This window comes from Bombus pyrosoma, linkage group LG5 (assembly GCF_014825855.1).
Source record: "Bombus pyrosoma isolate SC7728 linkage group LG5, ASM1482585v1, whole genome shotgun sequence".
Lineage (NCBI taxonomy): Eukaryota > Metazoa > Arthropoda > Insecta > Hymenoptera > Apidae > Bombus > Bombus pyrosoma.
Genome location: NC_057774.1, coordinates 11580895 through 11600164, shown reverse-complemented (window position 1 = coordinate 11600164; position 19270 = coordinate 11580895). Strand labels below are relative to the sequence as shown.

Below are 19270 nucleotides of genomic sequence, written 5' to 3'. Positions count from 1 at the left end.
GGGGGTTCCGAAGATGGCGGCATGCAGAGAGGACGCGTTCACGTCGCTCCGTACTCTGCAACCGAAATTATAGTAAAAATAAGGAGAGGCGACAAAAGAAATGGACCAGAATATTGTGCCAGTTTGTGTGTGCAAAAGTGCGCAAGAAAACTGGTAAGCGACGGACTGGATGGGACAGGAAAGTAAAGAAAATTCAGCCCTGTCGAAGAGGCAGTAAGGAGGCCATATTAGGACACGCGTCGACAGCGCCGTCACACGACTACGTCTCGGGGCACGCGTAGGCAGGCGCGGACATCTTGCGACGCGCGACGGCAAAGTCGCCGCACGGGTTACCTCGGAAATTACCTGAAAGCACGTGCGCGCAGGGCCCCAACTGTGTCGCCACCTCACGATCACAGCCGTTCGGGAGTGGACCGCCAGGCCACCGGACGTGCTCCTGCGTCTCACGAGGATAATACTAGCAGACGGAACTAATACTATGGAGGAAGCAATGGAGTTTGCGTCAAAGGTGACCAGGAAATTCAAGAGGATTGCAGATAGGATGGACAGATCAGAGGGTTCAGTCATGGACCCGGTCGTGGCATCAAGCGTCGAATCAGACATCGGAACCATGCCGGGGCGAGTGCCCAGTTGGCGCGAAACCTAGTACGGCTTTCGGCGGGGCCGTTCGACAATGGATGCGGTGAATCGGGTACGGGAGATGTCGCGGGCTATGGTTTCCTGTGGTGGGGTAGCGCTGACAGTCTCTTTAGACATAGTCAATGCGTTCAACATCATATCCTGGGACGGGATAACGGAGGCCCTTGAATTCTTCGAGGTGCCTCCCTACATTATTCCTATCATACGGGTCTACCTGAGCGACAAGTGGGTCGGGCACACCGGCAAGGGTGGAGAGGGGCTGCGGCCCATCGAGCGCGAGGTTCCGCAGGGTTCGATTTTGGGACCATCGGCTATGATGCGGTGCCTCGCTGTCCCATGCCCCCAGACACATGTGTAGCGGCACTCGACGCCAATTAGTGTCGGACGACGGCAGCGCAGTGGTTAGCGCCTTAGGTTACGAACGTTCGGGACCCGGGTTCAAAATCCCGGCGACCATAGTCCGACTTTTCTTTCACGATATAAAAATGAGAAGAAAAGCAGCAATACCCCAGCAGCGACATTTACACGCCGCCGCTTGCGCGATGCGGCTATACGCCTGAGGGTGTTTTCCAGTCAAGTCGGAGGCCACATGGTTTTACGACTGGCGGCGTGAGGGAACTCCTCCGCCCGACCTGTGTTTGGACATAAGCGGGGGAGGATGTCGAGGTATGTAGGGCTTCTTCAGATGAAATATCTGGGCCTCACCATCGACGGTGAATGGACGTTCGGGTCGCACTTCAGGCTCCTGGTTCCCAAAGTGACGACGCCAGCCAACGCCTTACGTGGCCTGCTACCGAATATCGATGGGGCAGAAGTTGGAGTGCGCCGACTATATGAGGGAAGTCGTCATCCGTTCTCGGGTCCTGTACGGGACTTCGGTGTGGGCAGGGGAGATCTGATGCCGAGTTGTCGCAGTCTCTGCTCTTATCGAAGAGGAGGCTTCATAGGACGAACGCGATCAGGATCGTAAGGGGAATACCGGACGATATCGTATTCAATGAAATTCGTAAATTTGAAAATTTAATTCACATAACAGATCTCGTTTCTAAAAAAGAAAAAGAGCACATATAAAACCTTGTACACAGGACCTACGAAATAAACATCGATCTCCGCATCGGAGGAAACATTTCCAATTTCAAATGTTTCGCACTGAACGAGTTAACGCTCTGATAAAAATTTCCATTCGGAAATATTCCGCGCCACATATAGGGCCGGCCGCTAAAAGAGTAGAAAAAGAATCGGAACTGGCGGATTAAACTTGATTTTGGTATCAACACCGGACGTTATTAGTTCTATCGAATTAAACCAGTTTCCAACGAAGTTTTCCCGTTACGAAACGAAGTCGACGGAATTACGAAGGCGTACGGGAGGGGGTTGAAATTAACCGACTAACCAAAGCTGGATTTTTATTAAATCCAGCTGGTGTCCGGTTCGATCTCGCGGCGATTTCGCCGTGCAAACCAATTATTCCGGTGTTACGCGCTAAAGTTCACGGTTAATTACGTCCCACCTGCCAAACGGCCACTTTGTACAGTTGGAAATGGCGCGTACGCCACCCCGAAAAGGATTCTCGTCCCTGTGCTCGGCGCGTGCATTTGGTTTCTGTCGTTTCTTTGGTTTAATGGTCGACTGTCAACCGGAGATATCGCGTAATTGGACAGAAATTCTCCAGGCAATTGAGAATAATTCCTATACGGGAAGATGAAAAAGGAAAACAATTTTATGAGCCTGAATTCTGGTATGCCGCTGTTCGGTTTTCTGTTAAGGGGTTGAAAGCTATGCGCGAGAGGCGAATTGAAAATTTTTGTATATCTCTGTATATTCATTTCTGTGTGTGTATACATTTTCTTCTGTATATTTCTACGTATTTTTCTTCTGTATATTTCTCCTGAACATTTATATTTTTCTTTTGTATATTTTTGTGTGTATATTTTTTAGTAAAAGATAGTATGATTTTATAGATTGAGATTTTAACCCGTGAAGCTTTATTTATTCATCAGTCGAATATCCTTTCTTTTACTGTTTTAAAACGATTCTTTCTTTGTAAACCTTTTTGAAAAATGATCTTAGATAAGGGATTTTTATTTTTCCAATTTATTTTCGTTTCACTTTTTCAATCATTTGAAGATAATATCTTTTGATGGAACTTTTACGTTAGAAAATAAGGAATAGTCGTAGGAATAAATATATATATATATTTATAATATATATTTATAATATTTATAATATATATATATATATATTTATTATATATTATATGATTAGAATAACGAAAAACGATTAGAATAATATATATATTATATTAGAAAATATACATATTATATTAGAATAATATATATATTATTCTAATCGTTAGATTAAAAATAATGGTACAACGAAGAACATTATTAATGGTAGAAAATATGAATCCTCAATTGTTAAATGGCGGTGTCACTAATTTCTCACTCCATTTAATAAATATTGAAATTTCTTGATTACCTATGAAGTATTACCTATATATAAAAAGAAATAAATAGTCTAAACTCGACCTCACTCGATCTCATATTAATATCGTTATGATAACGAAGTGTCGATATTGTAATTAAATAGATTAAGCAGAAGAAAAAATCAGCTGCAGTACAGTCTAAGTAATTGTGTTAGGGAGCTTCCTTTAACTCCTAGCTGACAGTACTCGTATTAATGAATACGAAAGTTACGGCCTCATAAATATTTATAGAGTGTTTCATGCAACTAGGCGAAATCGTAGCTTTAAGATGGAAAAGACGTCATAAAGCAAAATTAGAGGGTAAGAATCATGTCTAGTTTCTTCTTTTTATTCACTTCATCATGTCTCGTTTATTCTGTTAATTAAAGATCTAGAAATCTGAATTGTTATATAATCTGTAGAGTCCAGGATAATTCAATTATTATTAAGAGAATACAGCAGACATAGAATATATTGTTATATATGCAAGTCACGCGAGATTCAATTTTAAATTGGCCTTGTTTGATGTTTTGAATGTGAAGTTTAATGCGTTAAGTTTGATTATCTCGTTCCTCCACGAGAAGTTTCTCTCAAACGCGAAATTAACAATTAGTAAAAGTGAGTTACATACTCCGCTTTGACCTTCGCCGACTACGAGTATAACGTTGTACTAATCGTGTAAATAATAATTTAGTTCGTTCCCCGGTGAAAATATCAAAAGCAAAAACGCAAGAGATTTTGGAGAAAAAGAAAAGATCATAAGAAAGAATGAAAGATATTTAAAATATCAAAAAGATTGGAAAGAAAAATATATGCATGTCGAATGTAATCTACAGTATTTACACTATTAGTTGCCAACATTTTTTACGCAATTGATAGATTTGTTACAAACATGGAGAAGGAGAATGTTTCGCTAAGAAAGAATTATTTATTATGAATTTAAAAACATTTATGGTCTTGTCATTACATAAAAACTATGACAAATTAAAAGAACCTATATACACGTAAGAAGTAATACAATTTTGTAAGTAATAAAAATAGCGATACTTTATAAATAGCAGAGATAGTAAAACTTCGTAAATAATAATATATATTCGAACGATATTAAATTATGCGTAAAGGAACACCATTGTAAATAACAAAGTAATAAAAATTTATACTAAATACTAAAAAATAATAAAGCTCCTCTATGTCGTTATAAATTCATCACCTACAGAAAGCCTCTGAGACGTAATAATACGAACAGTCTGTATACGCTTTCAGACACTATAAAGGTGGATGGAAGAAAAGTTCATAAAACGTTTCTCCGTAAGACCTGTAGCGCTCTTCGTACATGAGCTTCGAGTAGGTTTAACACGAGTACCCATTTCTTCTCGATAACGTCACAAGCATCGAAGCAGTTCAACGAAATATCTTCTATATAATTTCAATTTTAACCTGGAACATGTTCATACATTTTAAACGCTTGGAGGAGGGTTTCACCATGGAAGAGGAAAGAAGAAGCACGATCTTGAAGTACTACCGGTATAAGGGGAACGACTATGCGGTAGACGCGGCAGAAATAGTACGTGAAGCAAAAGATGAGCACGCGATCCTCTGTAACGATAGCAAGAAAGATGGGATTTCTGCTTCTTCTAGTTTCTATGCATAAACTGCGATCGAATCGTGATAGCAACTTTCGAGAATAAAAATCGCAAGAAGGGATGCACGAGATAGAAAGAGAGAGAGAGAGAGAGAGAGAGAGAGAGAGAGATAACACGTATCAAAAGATTCAATACGTAGCTTTAGATTTGACGGAGCTGATGGAGCTTATAGAATCTTCAGCAGGTCTTGAATAATAGGTTTATTATAGTTCGTTTTGGAGAATAAAATTCTTTCATTCGGAAATTCGTATTTGTAGGTTTATTAGATTTTATGATTTCTTAATTTTGTTTTGTCTGCGATTATGTCTGTGATTTGTGCATTTTCCTGGAACAAAATCTCTAGATTGTTTTAAATGTCTCTATACTATATTGGAAACTTATATCTGTTGCGTTTATTGGTTTTTCGCTTCTGTGACTTTGTAAAACAATTTTTTTTTTTTTTTTTTTTTTTTTTTTTTTTTTTTTTTTTTTTTTTTTTTTTTTTTTTTTTTAGGTAGAATTGCTCTGTTATTTTTTAACGTTATTTTATTGTCACCCCTAGTATTTATAAATTGTACAATATCTCTGTTTTATAGTTGTGTAACCTTATAATCCCACAGTTCTATCGTTCTATACTCTCATTCTGCTTTTGTTCTCTGCCGTCAGAGGTTTAGAATTTTATAGTCTCATAGCTCTACAATGCTCTATTTTCTAATAGAAAAATTTTGCATGTTCCGCATTTTGTAGCTTTATTTTGCGTAATTATTTTAAAGACTTTTTTATTTTTCCACAGAGTTCAAGAATTTTCCTATTCTATGATTCTATTCTGTTATTCTATTATGCCATTATATTCATGTCGTATACTAATTTTACGCTAAATATGTATATTTTTGTAACAAATATCTTGTAATCTCCATGTACCTTTTCGGACTAGTTTCAAATTTGTCCGACATAATTACAACAATCGGATTTCAAAATTTAATTTAATAATTTCTAGTAATAATTTTAAATGTTTTATACAGGATGTTCCGGAAATCGTGTTCCAGGCTTTGTCAAGAAAAAAAAAAAAAAAAAAAAAGAAAATGAGTATGAAAATTCATGAAGTGCTGAACTTGAACATGGCTAATGCCGGACTAGGAGAAAGAAGTGGAATCGGAATTTATTCTACATGCGGGAATAAGCGGAAAATGCGAAATGAAATTTTTCCTTTTCAGACTTCATTTTCAAGAAACTAGAGTTCGAATATGTTCAGTTAAAAACTGACCTAACACGCACAGACAATACATTTTCAAATTTATTTTTCGCGGAAACAAAACGTCTTGTGAAAAATATTATTCCGCATTTTCGACTTATTTTCATCTACATTTTTTACATATAGAGTAGTCACGTTCAAGTACTACGTTAATAAATTTCCAAACGCAATTTCATCCAAAACGAAGCCTCGTACAAAGAAATGTTACTATACTTTTCCGACTTACTTTTATCTCACCTGATTCACCTGTTTTCCGGTCTTGTCACGATTTCTGGAACACCTTGTGCAATGCACAATACGAAGATAAAAAGATTTCTACGGTAATTGCTTAACTATATACGTTCGTAACCCAATGTCGTATATATTCCATTTGTAAATCATATAGAATGATGAAATCATAGAGCAGCAATGAAAATTGGGATTTTTGTGGAGAACGATACGAAACGGACGTTGGGTTGGCGCGCCACGCATAAGAGGAGTGCGAGGATGAGACAATTTCGTGAGTGTAGAGTGGAGGACTTGGGACAGAAGGCTTGTCAAATGTAGTAGATTTATTAGTAACGATAAACTAGCGCGCGGATATGCGTGATGTACGCGCGTTCTACAATATGTACGGGACAATATGATTCAACCGTGCGCGTGACAATGTACGGATACGGAGGACGTAGCCTAGGATGTTTCGTTTCGTTTCACGCGATAAATTGAATCTAATGGGTCGTCGTATTCTTTCCAAGCGATGAAAAGATATGGAATGGCATGGAAATGAAATGGTAGAATTACGGAAGCGTGAATTGAATTCGGATATTGCGTAAATATACTATGACGACGTGCGAGAGCGAAGAATTTCGCGACGGTATTGGACATAGAATGTAGCGTAGAATGTATGGTGCGATGCTAGTGAGAGATGTAAAACTATGTGGAGTAGGGGACGTTGAGTAGTTGTAGGTAAATTTGTAGAGTTGTAGAATCGTACGATTGTAAAATAGTGAAATTGAGAGATAAAAGATGGCAATGCCGAAACACAATAGTGGGAGGATGTGGAATGTTGGGAAATCAGGATAGAAAGAATGGTGAAATTTTTATTACCGAATTACTGAATCATGAAGATTAATATTACAGAATTATATTCATAGAACGATAGAACCATAAAATTGATAAATTGCAAAATTTTAAGATTGTTCACGTAGTAGTAGAATAGCATTGTGTAATTATTGTAGGAACGTGGAACTATATTAACGTTATAAAAGTTATTAATGGGGTTATATAATATTAGAAGGCTAATTGTTTCGATATTTGGAAAATTTCATGCACGAGTAATCATCAAATAATGCGAAGAATATAGAAATGCGCGTATTGACATTTTTTAATAAAAGAACGAAAGCTTTGAAGTAATAAGACTTTTTAAAAATCTTTGATAATCATTGAAAGATACGCGAATAAAGTTATTGCACAGGATAATCATTTTCATAGAAATGTAGTAGCAAGAGCAACATGAAGCAACATGACTTGAAGTCTGACGTGGATAATTCTAAAAGCATTCATAATGCGTCGGTGTTTTTTGAACGTATAAATCTACTCAATATTCTACATAGTTGAGTACCATTTAATCTTGTAAATACGTGTAAAAATCACTAATTATTTACTTCCGATGATCACTGGTAACTTTATTGTTAATGTGACCACTTTAGAATAAATAAATAAATAAATAAACAAACAAACAAACAAACAAATAAATAAATAAATAAAAGCAACATAAAACGACCAATACTCGTACGATCATTATTTACATATTAATAATTTGAAATTGTTCAACCTGGGTGATCCATCGAGAAAACATTAACTTGTATCGTACATGTAAATCTGTGCAAGTTCGACAGATCATTCAAGATCAAATCCACTATCCGCAACATCACGAATTTTATTTTCTTTCCATTCAAGCGTAGTACTTCGAACAAACGTTCGTTTCGCCCTGTAAATGAACGTCGTGTTTTTTCCCTGTCCATCCCTTATTTACCCTGTCACGTTATTACAACAAAATCGATCCGATTCGAAGCCGTTTAAAACGCACGAAAATATCATCGAGGGTCGCCAATGAAAGCACCGACACAAACATTTGCCGATCGTTGGTGATTAAAAAACCCTCTCGTTTAAAAGTAGAGTTTCCAATTCGAAGTGGCGAACGTTCGAGGTTTGGTGATTTTGTATGCGAAATGTTCGATAAAATGGTGTGAATAAGAATTATCATCGTACGTTTCACTTCAATTTACTAACACCGAAACTACCGATCTGCGATCAATATAATGTCGATCATCAGTATTTGATCGATCTCTCGTGTTAACTTAAATTCTATGCTTTTATTTTTTTAATCATTTTATTATAATCATGTTATAATCACGTTATTAATATTAGATGAAGCAAAATTTGTTAGAGTTTTGCAATAAATATAATATGTATCATATACTGTATAATAAATACGTTTTTGATATTATATAATAAATATAATATGTGTCAGAATTGGTATGTATTATATCATGGACCGGACGATGTACGAATTCGGATGTACTTTGATATACGTGAAAAAATAAGTTAAAAATATATATATATATATATTTGCCAAGTATACTTTAACGAGGTTAAATATCGATTGGGTGTGTCACAGCAGGTTATTATATATATATGAAAATAAGTGAACAAAATGTAAAATAAAATTTTCCGTTTAAAGTCTCGTTTTCAAGAGAATAAGGTTTAAACGTGTTAAATTAAAAACTGGTCTTGTACAGGCGCATGATAAATTTTCAAATTTACTTTTGCCGAAAATGAAGCACCTTGTGAAAAAATGTTATTCTACATTTTTTACTTGTTTTCAAATGTAACTAAAAACCCTATCGATTATTTACCTTTGTTCAGTCCGGAATTAGTTAAATTTAATTATACTTGTGAAATCTTCAAAGTTGATTTTCTTGAGAACGAAGCCTTAAATGAAACAATGTTACAACAAATCTTTTTCTTATTTTTTCACGTAGAATCGCCCTCTGCTTGATTATAATACGATTATCGGCCCATCCTATATTTACTATACGGAGTATAACAGAACACGTGGGATCCACTTTGGGAGTTGATTGTACACCTAAAAACCGATGAAAAAATGTCATCTAAACATATAGTCTATCTGTTTTCGTTTATAAGATGTAACAAATTTTCTGCTTTGCCGTGATATATTTATTTTTACAGAGGATGCTCAAAACTACTACTTGGCTAGCCTATAGACGTCTCTTGTCACGGATCTGGTTACACTCTGAACAGTTCCTGGCATTCACCGAATTTCTTGAAAATCTTTTTCTATTCTGAATATTAGTATTTCGATATTTTCAATAGGTTCTATTGCGTACGCAATAGACTCGTTATATCTCATAAACGAAGACAGATAAAGCATATGCGTATACGAGATCTTTTTTACTGTTTTGCTACAATCGGCTCTCGAAGTTTTTTTTTTTCTTTTTGTATTTATTATTAATTTACGATCAATTCTCGCATTGAGAATTTTCATTAATTTTCTCTGGCGCGGCGCAGTGACATGGTTAATTATTTATAATAAGTTAATACTTATTATATATATATTATCGAAGTAAGCGACACATGTTGCTCTGTTACGCCCTGTATACACATGTATATAGAGAGACCGTTACCAATATGCTCAACAATCTTTGCTACAAAGGTTACTAAAACTCGTAGTGTATTAATTTTGAACTTTCTTTTATCCGCCACTGTATGCGACACTTTCAGATCCAATACTTATCTTTATGATCGTATTCGGTCAATCAGGAATCACCGATCAGATCCGCATTCCTTCGTTCGGTTATTCATTTTTTCATTTCTGTACCATACACGTGCGTTTTAATACACGTTCAAAACCGCGATCTCCGTACTCAAGATATCGTTTGAACGATCGCAGAAAATCTCGGGCCGAAAGTGGAACGAAGGAAAGTCGTTCGCACGGTATCAGAGAGGCTTGACAAGGTGAAACGATCGGAACGGGCGTATAAACGCCCTCCCAGGACCGGTTCGGAGATCCAGCCCCAGGGGGCGTCGGTCGGCCACAATCTCATCCTGCCCGTGGCCTTTTATATCAGAGGGAAAGATTCGAGAACACCTGTCTAGCTGCAGGTTGAATAATCCAGTCCAACTCGCAATTCGCGCCATCGAACTGTGCTGTATCGATTTCAGACGAGAATGTTTCTCTTTCTTCTTCGTTTCTTTCATTTTTTTTTCTTCTTTTTTTTCTTACGAATCTCGTTTTTCGTCGTTTCATTCGTTCTTCTTGGAACGTTAGCGGTCCTGGTAGCGACCTTGCGACATGGCAGTTTAAAATAGAAATGTGATTTTATCGAATGGTATATTTTATAAATGTTGGTCTATTTAGATGTTTTTTAACGTCAACGTGTTTGAGGAGCAAAGAAAATAAGAAACTAAGCGACATTGGTTGTAAAGCGTAAGTTCTTACACGACGAGTAAGAAGTTGGCGCGTTCTATGAGTAAAAATAAGAAAAAAAGTGTCGCATACACAGGTGGCCATGAGTATCTTATTAAAAGATTCTAATGAAAAAGTAATTAACAAGTGAACTAGGTTTTCGTTCTTACGATTAATCCAAACAATCAGGGTTCTTCTTTTTTGATCACAGAATCTTTATATGTTATAATTGGAATTTCTATAAAATTTGAATTTCGCTCGTGAATATTTTTAAGGAACTCTGAACTCCAATTTTCTTTATTTCTTACAGAATCTTTAGAAAAGAAATGGTAGAAGGCATAAAATTAAATAAGGGCAACATTAAATAGCAAAGCGAATCGTGATGCTTTGATCGTGAAACGAATCCATCGATATTAATTGTTTCAGCACAATTTATACACGTAGATTGATTTTTAATCCGTGCCACAGAGAAATATTTTAAATAAATATTTATACGTATATCTGTTTCTGTCGTTTTTACCGTGACAATAGATGTCATTCGGAGAAGGAGAAGCGAGAGATTTCTCATTAAAATGTTCACCGACGAAATTTGCTTTCCACGCATTTTGATATCAACGGGTTTGACAAATTTTAATTATCTCTCGACGAGAATAACATTCACGACGCGACGTTTTATCATTTCTCTCTCTCTCTCTCCCTTTTTTCTCCTTTTTTATAAGTTTCGTCGCTCGACGAGATTTTATAACGTTGCGACTTGGGTCAAGCGATAATAGTGTTGCCGGAAGAAAACTTTAATTAAACGCAACCGGAGATTTATGCAACGATTTAAAAATTCAAACGGAGCTAACGCTTTGACAGGATAAGTCTGTCTTCTACTTTAATTATCCTGTGCAATTACGTATAACGATTTTAATACGTGGATTATTATTAGGAAATTCTTGTAACGGAATGGAAAGATCGTTATATCGTTTATATATCGTTTTCAAGCTATTTTTACTATTATAACGAATAATTTTATTAAGTTGTGATAAATAGAATGTCTGCTTGAAATCTTCGAATCTTTTATTTAAATTATGTTTAGGAGTTAGCATAGGTACAAATGGATATTATAATTACAAAGATTTGGAAGCTATTTATGTCTTTAATCTGATTTAGGTCTTTAATCTAATCTCCGTAAATCATATGGACAAGGAGATCTTATGGACAAGGAGATAATTATTTTCTAAAACGTTTATACCAAGTTCTTCGTTGTCTATTACTACAATTTATCAGCATCAGCAGCAGAGAGTGAAAATCAACTAGAGAGTAAAATAAACTAAAGGCTACGAATTAGCATAAAGGGGTAAAATGATAAATCAGAAATTTCCTATTATACTTTGTCTCTACCTCGTCGCCGAACTTTTCAAATGACCCACGTATTTCTATTCGAGGAATACTCGATTATCTGCGATCGAGTAACCCGTATATTAAGTTTAGTGATATAGAACGAAATGAAAGAATATGACGGAGAATGTTAAAGGAGTGTCTGTAAATCCCACGAAACTTAATTTAAATCTCCATTAAGAGGGAACGTGAGGCAAGGCGATGGTAATAAAGAGACCAGACGCGAAAATACAAACAGCGAATAAATAGAGGAGATTGGCAACGTTTCAGTGGTATAAAGTCCTCCACGGGCGGGAACAAACTTCCGAAAAGAATGGCGTTCGAGAGGGGCGAATTTTGCGATTCTGCGTGCTACTGCACGGATCCATCATAAACAGCCTGAACGATCTGCATAATTATTATAAAATTTCTCGTAACTTTTTTCCTTTATCGACTTTTTCGATTTAGCTTAGGTTTAGGTTTGCAAATAATTAAGCTTCTTTTTTAATAAGTGCGTCGAAATTGTGAGATATGCGTCGAGTTACACTCGATTTCTTTCAGTTGGATTACATTTAGATTCGAATAATCGAGATTTTTACCATCGTTTTAATAGCTAGATATCGAAATAGTGAGATACGCGATTTCTCCAAGTGGCAGCCGATTTCTTTGCTATACTTGACTCGGTTTCTCAAAATATTTGCTCGTGGTAAATAGTTCTCCTCGCCTGCTTCCCCGAAAATGGAACATTCGGTGGAAATAACGAAATCGCCCTATATATTCTGCGAAAATCTTGAAAATATTTGTGTCGGTGAGTCATTAGATGTAAGGACTAGATCGTTCATATAAATTTATATTTTTAGAAAGATGATCAAAGAAATATTTTCATTTCATTTCATTCGTTTTATAGTTCCATTCATGTTAATCAATAGGAAAGCGTTATTATCAATTTAATTGAACGTTACAGACGTTACAGACGTTACGGACGTTACAGACGTTACAGACGTTGTGAAAGTTTGACTAAATTGAAATTGAACGAGGATAGAGGTTAGGTGCTATGGCGGGGGGTTTCCTGGTTAGCGGCCTTGAACAGTCGATTGATTTCAGACAGGCTATAGCACACGCGAGGAGTTGCTTCTTTAATTAAGGCTTGTTGCAAGTGCAACTCAATTGGTTCGAAGCGCGAGCGGCTTGTTTGAAGACTAAAGTGTTGTTCTGTGGTTTGAGGGTGATGGAGCGATACGCGTTGAATTTAATTAAGAAAACTGTTTGCCTTGGAATTGACGATTGACGATTGACGATTGACGATTGACGATTGACGATTCATCTAATATTCAGTCGATTAAATATTTTTGTCGTAAAGATTTTTTCAATAATTTTTAATATACCGGTATTCTACTGAATAATAATAATCCTATTATACAAATGTTTTATTTAATGGTATTAATAACCATTAAAGATAGAGTTTCCATTTAATTTTACTTCGAAATAAATTAATAATGCGTGTTTCGATATTTTTTATTAAACAGAAATTTAGATATATATATTGTAGTAGGCAGAAGTTTTTGGAAAAAGTTTATTATGGATCCCTAATTAACTATTACGGACTACGGTTAACTTGGAGTTGTTATGGACTCGTTGTTCTGTGATAAAAACTCGCTGAAACAAACGATATTTTGTAACAACATCATAAAAAGTGTATCAATTTACAATTATTACTTTCATTAAGCTTCTATCTCAAAATTTTTAAATTCACGAAATGCTATTTAAGACTTACCTCTCAAGTTATAAACAATTTACAACTACATTTCACATAACATATCATATTATGCACTTACACCATACGGTATATTATACGACAAAATACTATATACCAACTGTATCGTAATATTCATAATAAAGCACGATCTACGTCAACGTCTGTAACAATTACAAATCTCCAAGTTTTTAAATGCAGATGAGAAACAATAGTCACGTTTAATTGCTGTCTGCATAAGCGAATGAAATTTTATTCGAGGATTAACTGTCAGGACGCGTCGTTGGAAGAGGAAACCGCGTGTCTAGTTGCTTTCCTCGATTTCTATTCTGGAGGCGAGCAGCGAAGCAGGGATGATTTGAACCGTACAACGAGAAGCGGAAATAAGGAACGCAAAAGTGGAATTTACCTGTATATCGGCGCGTCTGCCTCCTCCTTGTACCAAATAACTAGATGCAGCTTGTCTCCAGGGACTGGCGGTTCCACGTCGCATGGTAACTGAGCAGTTCCACCTGCCACTGCCTCCGCATCTATCATTGTCACTGTAATGACAAAGACGGGCTGTGAGTCAGGTACGTCATATGATGAGAGCAAAGCGTGACTGCAGTTTGTGTCAAATCGTCTGGCTTAACGATAAAGTATTTCGTCCGATAGAAAAATATGATTTTTCTTCCCCTCATCTATTTCTTAGTTGCTACATTTTTCTAGACATTGTTATTACATTGTATTCAAGCTGGGTCAAGTGATGCATACAAAAATACACGATTCCATCTGAAATGGAGGTCATCTTAAAATCTCCGACAACTTTTGTTGATAAACTTTTTCATATCTCCAAAAACATCGGAGATATTCCAGTGGTAATTTTTAGTGGACTACCCTTGCGTAATTAATGCTACAAAATCGTCCCATTAAATATCAAGATTTATCGATATGGATATCTGACTGTTTAAATGGATATAGTCATGGCTCTAAAGCCAGCCCTGAAGTATTACAGCGAGTCAGTTATTTCCATAAAAGTAAAGAAAAATTTTAAAACTTCACATTGATAAAAAAAAAAAAAAAAAAGAAAATACCAAGATTATCAGTACCACAATTATTATCTAGTTTCGTGTATTTCTCTGTGGGGAAAAAAAGAAAAAAAAAAGATATATGTATATAGTCGTTATATTTCAAACTTGAGAAGTAAATTGTGAAAATATCGCAGATATCAATTTTCATTTATCACTAAAATCGTTCTACTAAACCGCGCATCAAATTTTTGGAAATAAGATAATCGGACGATCGCAGAAGATATATTACCCACCAATTATCTCGTTTGTTAAGAATCTGACGTGCTTTAATTGCCTTCTTCAATCTTTAGAGTATCGCACGGCCGTTATTTTTTAGAGTACTTTCTTCGAAGACCACCCAGCATTCTCATTTAGAGACTAATCTGTCATTCGACGTCAAGATCAAAAATTCAAAAAAACTTATATACTTATTACATATTTCATCTGCGATCCGCATGTAACGAAAGATGTAACGTAAGAATGTAAGAATTAACGAACTCAGAAAAGAAGAAACAAGTGTATTGATGGACAGAGCTATTCGTCTATAGAATATTCGTCTCAGAGCTATAAATTTGCGCTTCTAAATATATCTCTTCTTTTCTTAACTGGCTACGAATTTTTGCCAATTGCTCCGAGATATAAAGTTCACGCGACTTCTTGGCGAGCCTTTATGTAAGAAACGAGGGTGGATGGAATGGCTTCACACGACCATCATGTCGGGTAAAAATATAGACAGACTAATTGTCGTTAACGGAGTATCTTGGCCGGTGTTGCGTTACACTTGGCCTCTATTTGTCCTTACTCTAATTATTAAGGAAAATTATGCATTCACCACACGTGGTATAGAGAGACCGGTAGACTTTAAAACGGCTCGGTTAATTGCTGCAATTACATTTGATTAATGCCACTAATTACACTTTCTTTTGTTCTCCTCGCCCATTTTTTCTAACCGTGTAACGAGCCATGGTATAGCCGAGCGTGAATCAGCGCGGTCACGAACGAATAAGGAAAATTAGTATTTGACGTATAATCGTATTGGCATGATTTATCCAAAAGCGTTCGCTAAAAGGCCCTTTGAGCGTTAGGAATTAAGGAGATTGATTTATTTGTTTCGTTAGTTGCGGTATTTTGAATACTTTTCTTTTTTTTTTTTCGAAAAGCTTAGCGAGATTGTAAATGGAAAACTGTGAATTCTCAAACATTCGTATGATAATTGAATAATTACACTTTTTAGGAAAATAATAAAAGTTGTTGGAAGTTATTTTCAATCCAATCACGTTTCCCTCGAAATAAAGATCCTTCTTATCAAAAAGATTGATAAAATTAATAATAGGATAGGTCTTTATTTTCAAGAATTCTTTATTCCATACGTTAAACCTTTTTTTTTCCACCAAATTGAATGCAAACGGTATTTTCAGTTAAATATTTAAAATTACTTAAACACTTTGTAAATTTGAGGTGGATATTGGATGTAGATATGACAGTAGTGCTTGCTTGCTGGTGTGCAGGCCGAGGACTTGCACGGATTGAATTGGTTCCTTTTGTTTCTTCTACGTTTTGCAAAGAAAAATAGTTGTTGTCGAATGCCGCTACAAATTAATTAAACACTTTTATGTTACTTTCATAATCACTCTCATAAACTGGCCTTACTTTACTTGTATTAAACATTCGACAAATTCATCGAAAAATTACTAAGAAAAGAAATTTGTCGCTGCGCTATGTTTTACTGGTAGACGTTCGTCCAGAGTAAGCCATAGTTCCCTTCGTTCCAAAGATTTCAATCGCTTCCTTCAACGACTATATCGGCTGCTATTTTTTTAAATATCATAATGGAAAGATATTTCATCGATTGTTTTTTATAATGTCAAGAAAACAAAGGTCAGCAAGCGTAACAATTCACAATGATTTGACGCTGGTATGCCTGACACTTTTTTTTCGGCTTTCGTCGAGGGAAAACACGAGGCGTATCAAAAACATGATAAACTCGCAACGCCTATCTGGCGCTGAATATTGAAACGTGTCAATGGCACGTCAAATACCACCAAATTGACTATTTATGAGACCAAAGGGAGGAAATTTCGTTTCCTGGTTTTTTCATCGGAAATTGCATTGCCTTTGTTATCATCGTTCCTAGAATTTTATGAAAATCCATCATGAACATTCGATTCTTATTCGAAACGACATTGAATGTTGTATTAATGTTTTTAGAGGCAGGCATTTATTAATGGTAGCAAAAGATTATTGTTTTCTATTTTTTCTTTTTTTTAAGAACGCTAATATATACATATTTATATTGTTGCGTTGTTAAGGATTTCGCACATTCAGTAATTTGTATGTATGCTCCATGTATGTTATGTATTTATTTCTAATTAATATATTGCTACATTTTTATGCCCGAAGTAAAGCATTCTCTTGCAAAGCGAGGAAGTTATTATAGAAAATTATTAATTATTCACGCATATTGACGATATTCACCCATAGTTTCTTAAAAAACGCTGATGTTATTTCTACATTCCAATTACTTTTAGTGACAATGATAATTAATATGTCTCGATATGTTTTCTTATTTTAAATTCCACGTTCTACTCCGGATCTGACGATGTTCTAAAACGACGTAGCCGATTTGTCACACGACAGCGACAATGACGGATTCCAGGTCAGCGGTAAACGAGAATGGCCGATTAATCGATGGCTATTATGCAAAATTAATTACCAGATAGAACGCTTCGCTACTTACGGTTGAGACGAGAGCGAAAGACCGCGAACAGATTGCTTGACGTGTTTGAAACACAATGTTAAGCGAATTATCATTGGCGCCATTGTGTCCGTCATTCTTAAAGTAGAGAATCATCGGATAACCGAGCCGACATACAAAATTATTCGATCGACTACTCTACAAATAATATGCTGCAAATTTACAAAAAGCATACACGATCTTTCTCAAAAGCCCGATCTTTCTACCCTGTCAAAAAGGACCATTTTTATTTAAACGAAGGTTAGTTAGTAATATTCTCCACAATCTTGCACGTCCAGACTATCAATTATTCATTCCGCTCGTTCAAAACTATCTCAACAATAAGAACTCGTTTTCCTTGGAAGAGTGTAAAAACGAATTGGAACGTTTCTCTTTTTCAGAAGAGCAATTCAGAAGAGCCGATGGAGTGATGAAGTTTTAACACGAAGGTGACAAAAAATCATGGAAAGGAACGGTGTATACATTGAGTGAAAACGATACACATAAATCATAAAACAGATCCTAAATTATTGGGTTGGAAACAAAGTGATTGCGGATTCTGTCAATACCACCTAATGGCTAATCATCGACTATAATGACTATCATTACTTTAACAAGTGGTCTATAAATATTTATACAAATTCATATACTTATGCATGTAACTTGACCGTTTCAGTCCCAAGCAGCGCGAACGCGCCGTTTACATTTTGTGTCGAAGGGTCTCAGTACATTTGAACGCTACGCACGACTGACGGAATTTTGTATTTCATTGTTATCTTTTCAATAATTTTTATTCAACAAAACTTGAAATATTTATAAACCAATAGTACGCATATATATATATATAATAATAATAATAATAATAATAATAATAATAATAATAATAATGTAGATGTATTTCCTAAAAATAAGAAATACGACGAGCGCTATTGCGCCGCTTGTTTCTCTTGGCAATCGATCAAGACGAGCGCTGTCGCGCTGTTCGGGATTTTTCCACGCTGTTTTTTCAACGATCCCTGAGACTGAAACGGTTAAAAGAACGGAGATAAAGGAAAAATTTCACAAAAATTCATAATTAAAATTCACAGTTCATAAAAATCTGCGGTCTACCCGATACGACAAAGATTTGATAAACTTTATCAGATCACATACCGTCACAACTTACCCAGCGTAGAAATGAACAACACTTCTTGTTGTAAGAACGTTTAAACTAATCCATATTATTACGCTCGTTACGTGTCGAAAGGTGGATGATTTTATCCGAAGCGCTGATGTGTCGGATCGATAATTTGCAACGCATAACGGATAGCCGGTAGTCAACAACGGTTCGCAACGTTAATTAAAACGCAACGGCCGGTTGCTCGCTCGCGTGGCTGTCAAGAATATTCAGCCGCTCGTTGAGTCGTTAACTCGCTTAAGTGCGTTCCTTCGCTTATGAATATGCAAACGCGTTTTAATGCGCCGGCTATTTGTTCGCGTGGCCCGCAAACATTAAAACACTGGCGTCTGCCGTGGTGCGTCCTGTTGCGTCCTCTTGCGTTCTCTTGCGCTTCGAACGATGTTATTAATACGCGTGGCAATCGATCGAGACGGTACTACGTGCTCGTTCGACGCTATGCGTCGATGCGATTGTCGATCGCAGGAATCTGGAACGAACGATCCTAATAGGGGACAAGGTGCAACCGAGCGAAACAGTCTTCTATCTCTATATACATACGTGCTGTCGCGAACGATCTCTTCAACAGCTGATAATGATGTTACAGGGCTGATTGAATATTTCACGGGGCCGTAGCCTTTAGGAGAGGTGGGATCAAGTGTATCGTAAGTATATTTCAATGTGAAAGATTGTCTACTTGGAGAGTAAATGGTAGTTTTCATTCGGATATAGAGGGAAAGACAATAGCTTCAAACGATAGTTTTAAGTAGA

At 36.2% G+C, this 19270-nt stretch overlaps 1 protein-coding gene across 7 annotated transcripts in view; it reads right to left on the bottom strand.

The window, feature by feature from the left end:
* Positions 1-19270, bottom strand: part of LOC122567758 (hemicentin-2-like) — a 504101-nt gene that overhangs the window by 84548 nt on the left and 400283 nt on the right. For all 7 annotated transcript variants that reach the window (XM_043726708.1, XM_043726709.1, XM_043726707.1 and 4 more), the window contains exon 3: positions 13970-14102. In XM_043726708.1, the coding sequence (XP_043582643.1) occupies positions 13970-14102 (133 nt within the window). The remainder of the gene's footprint in view (positions 1-13969; positions 14103-19270) is intronic.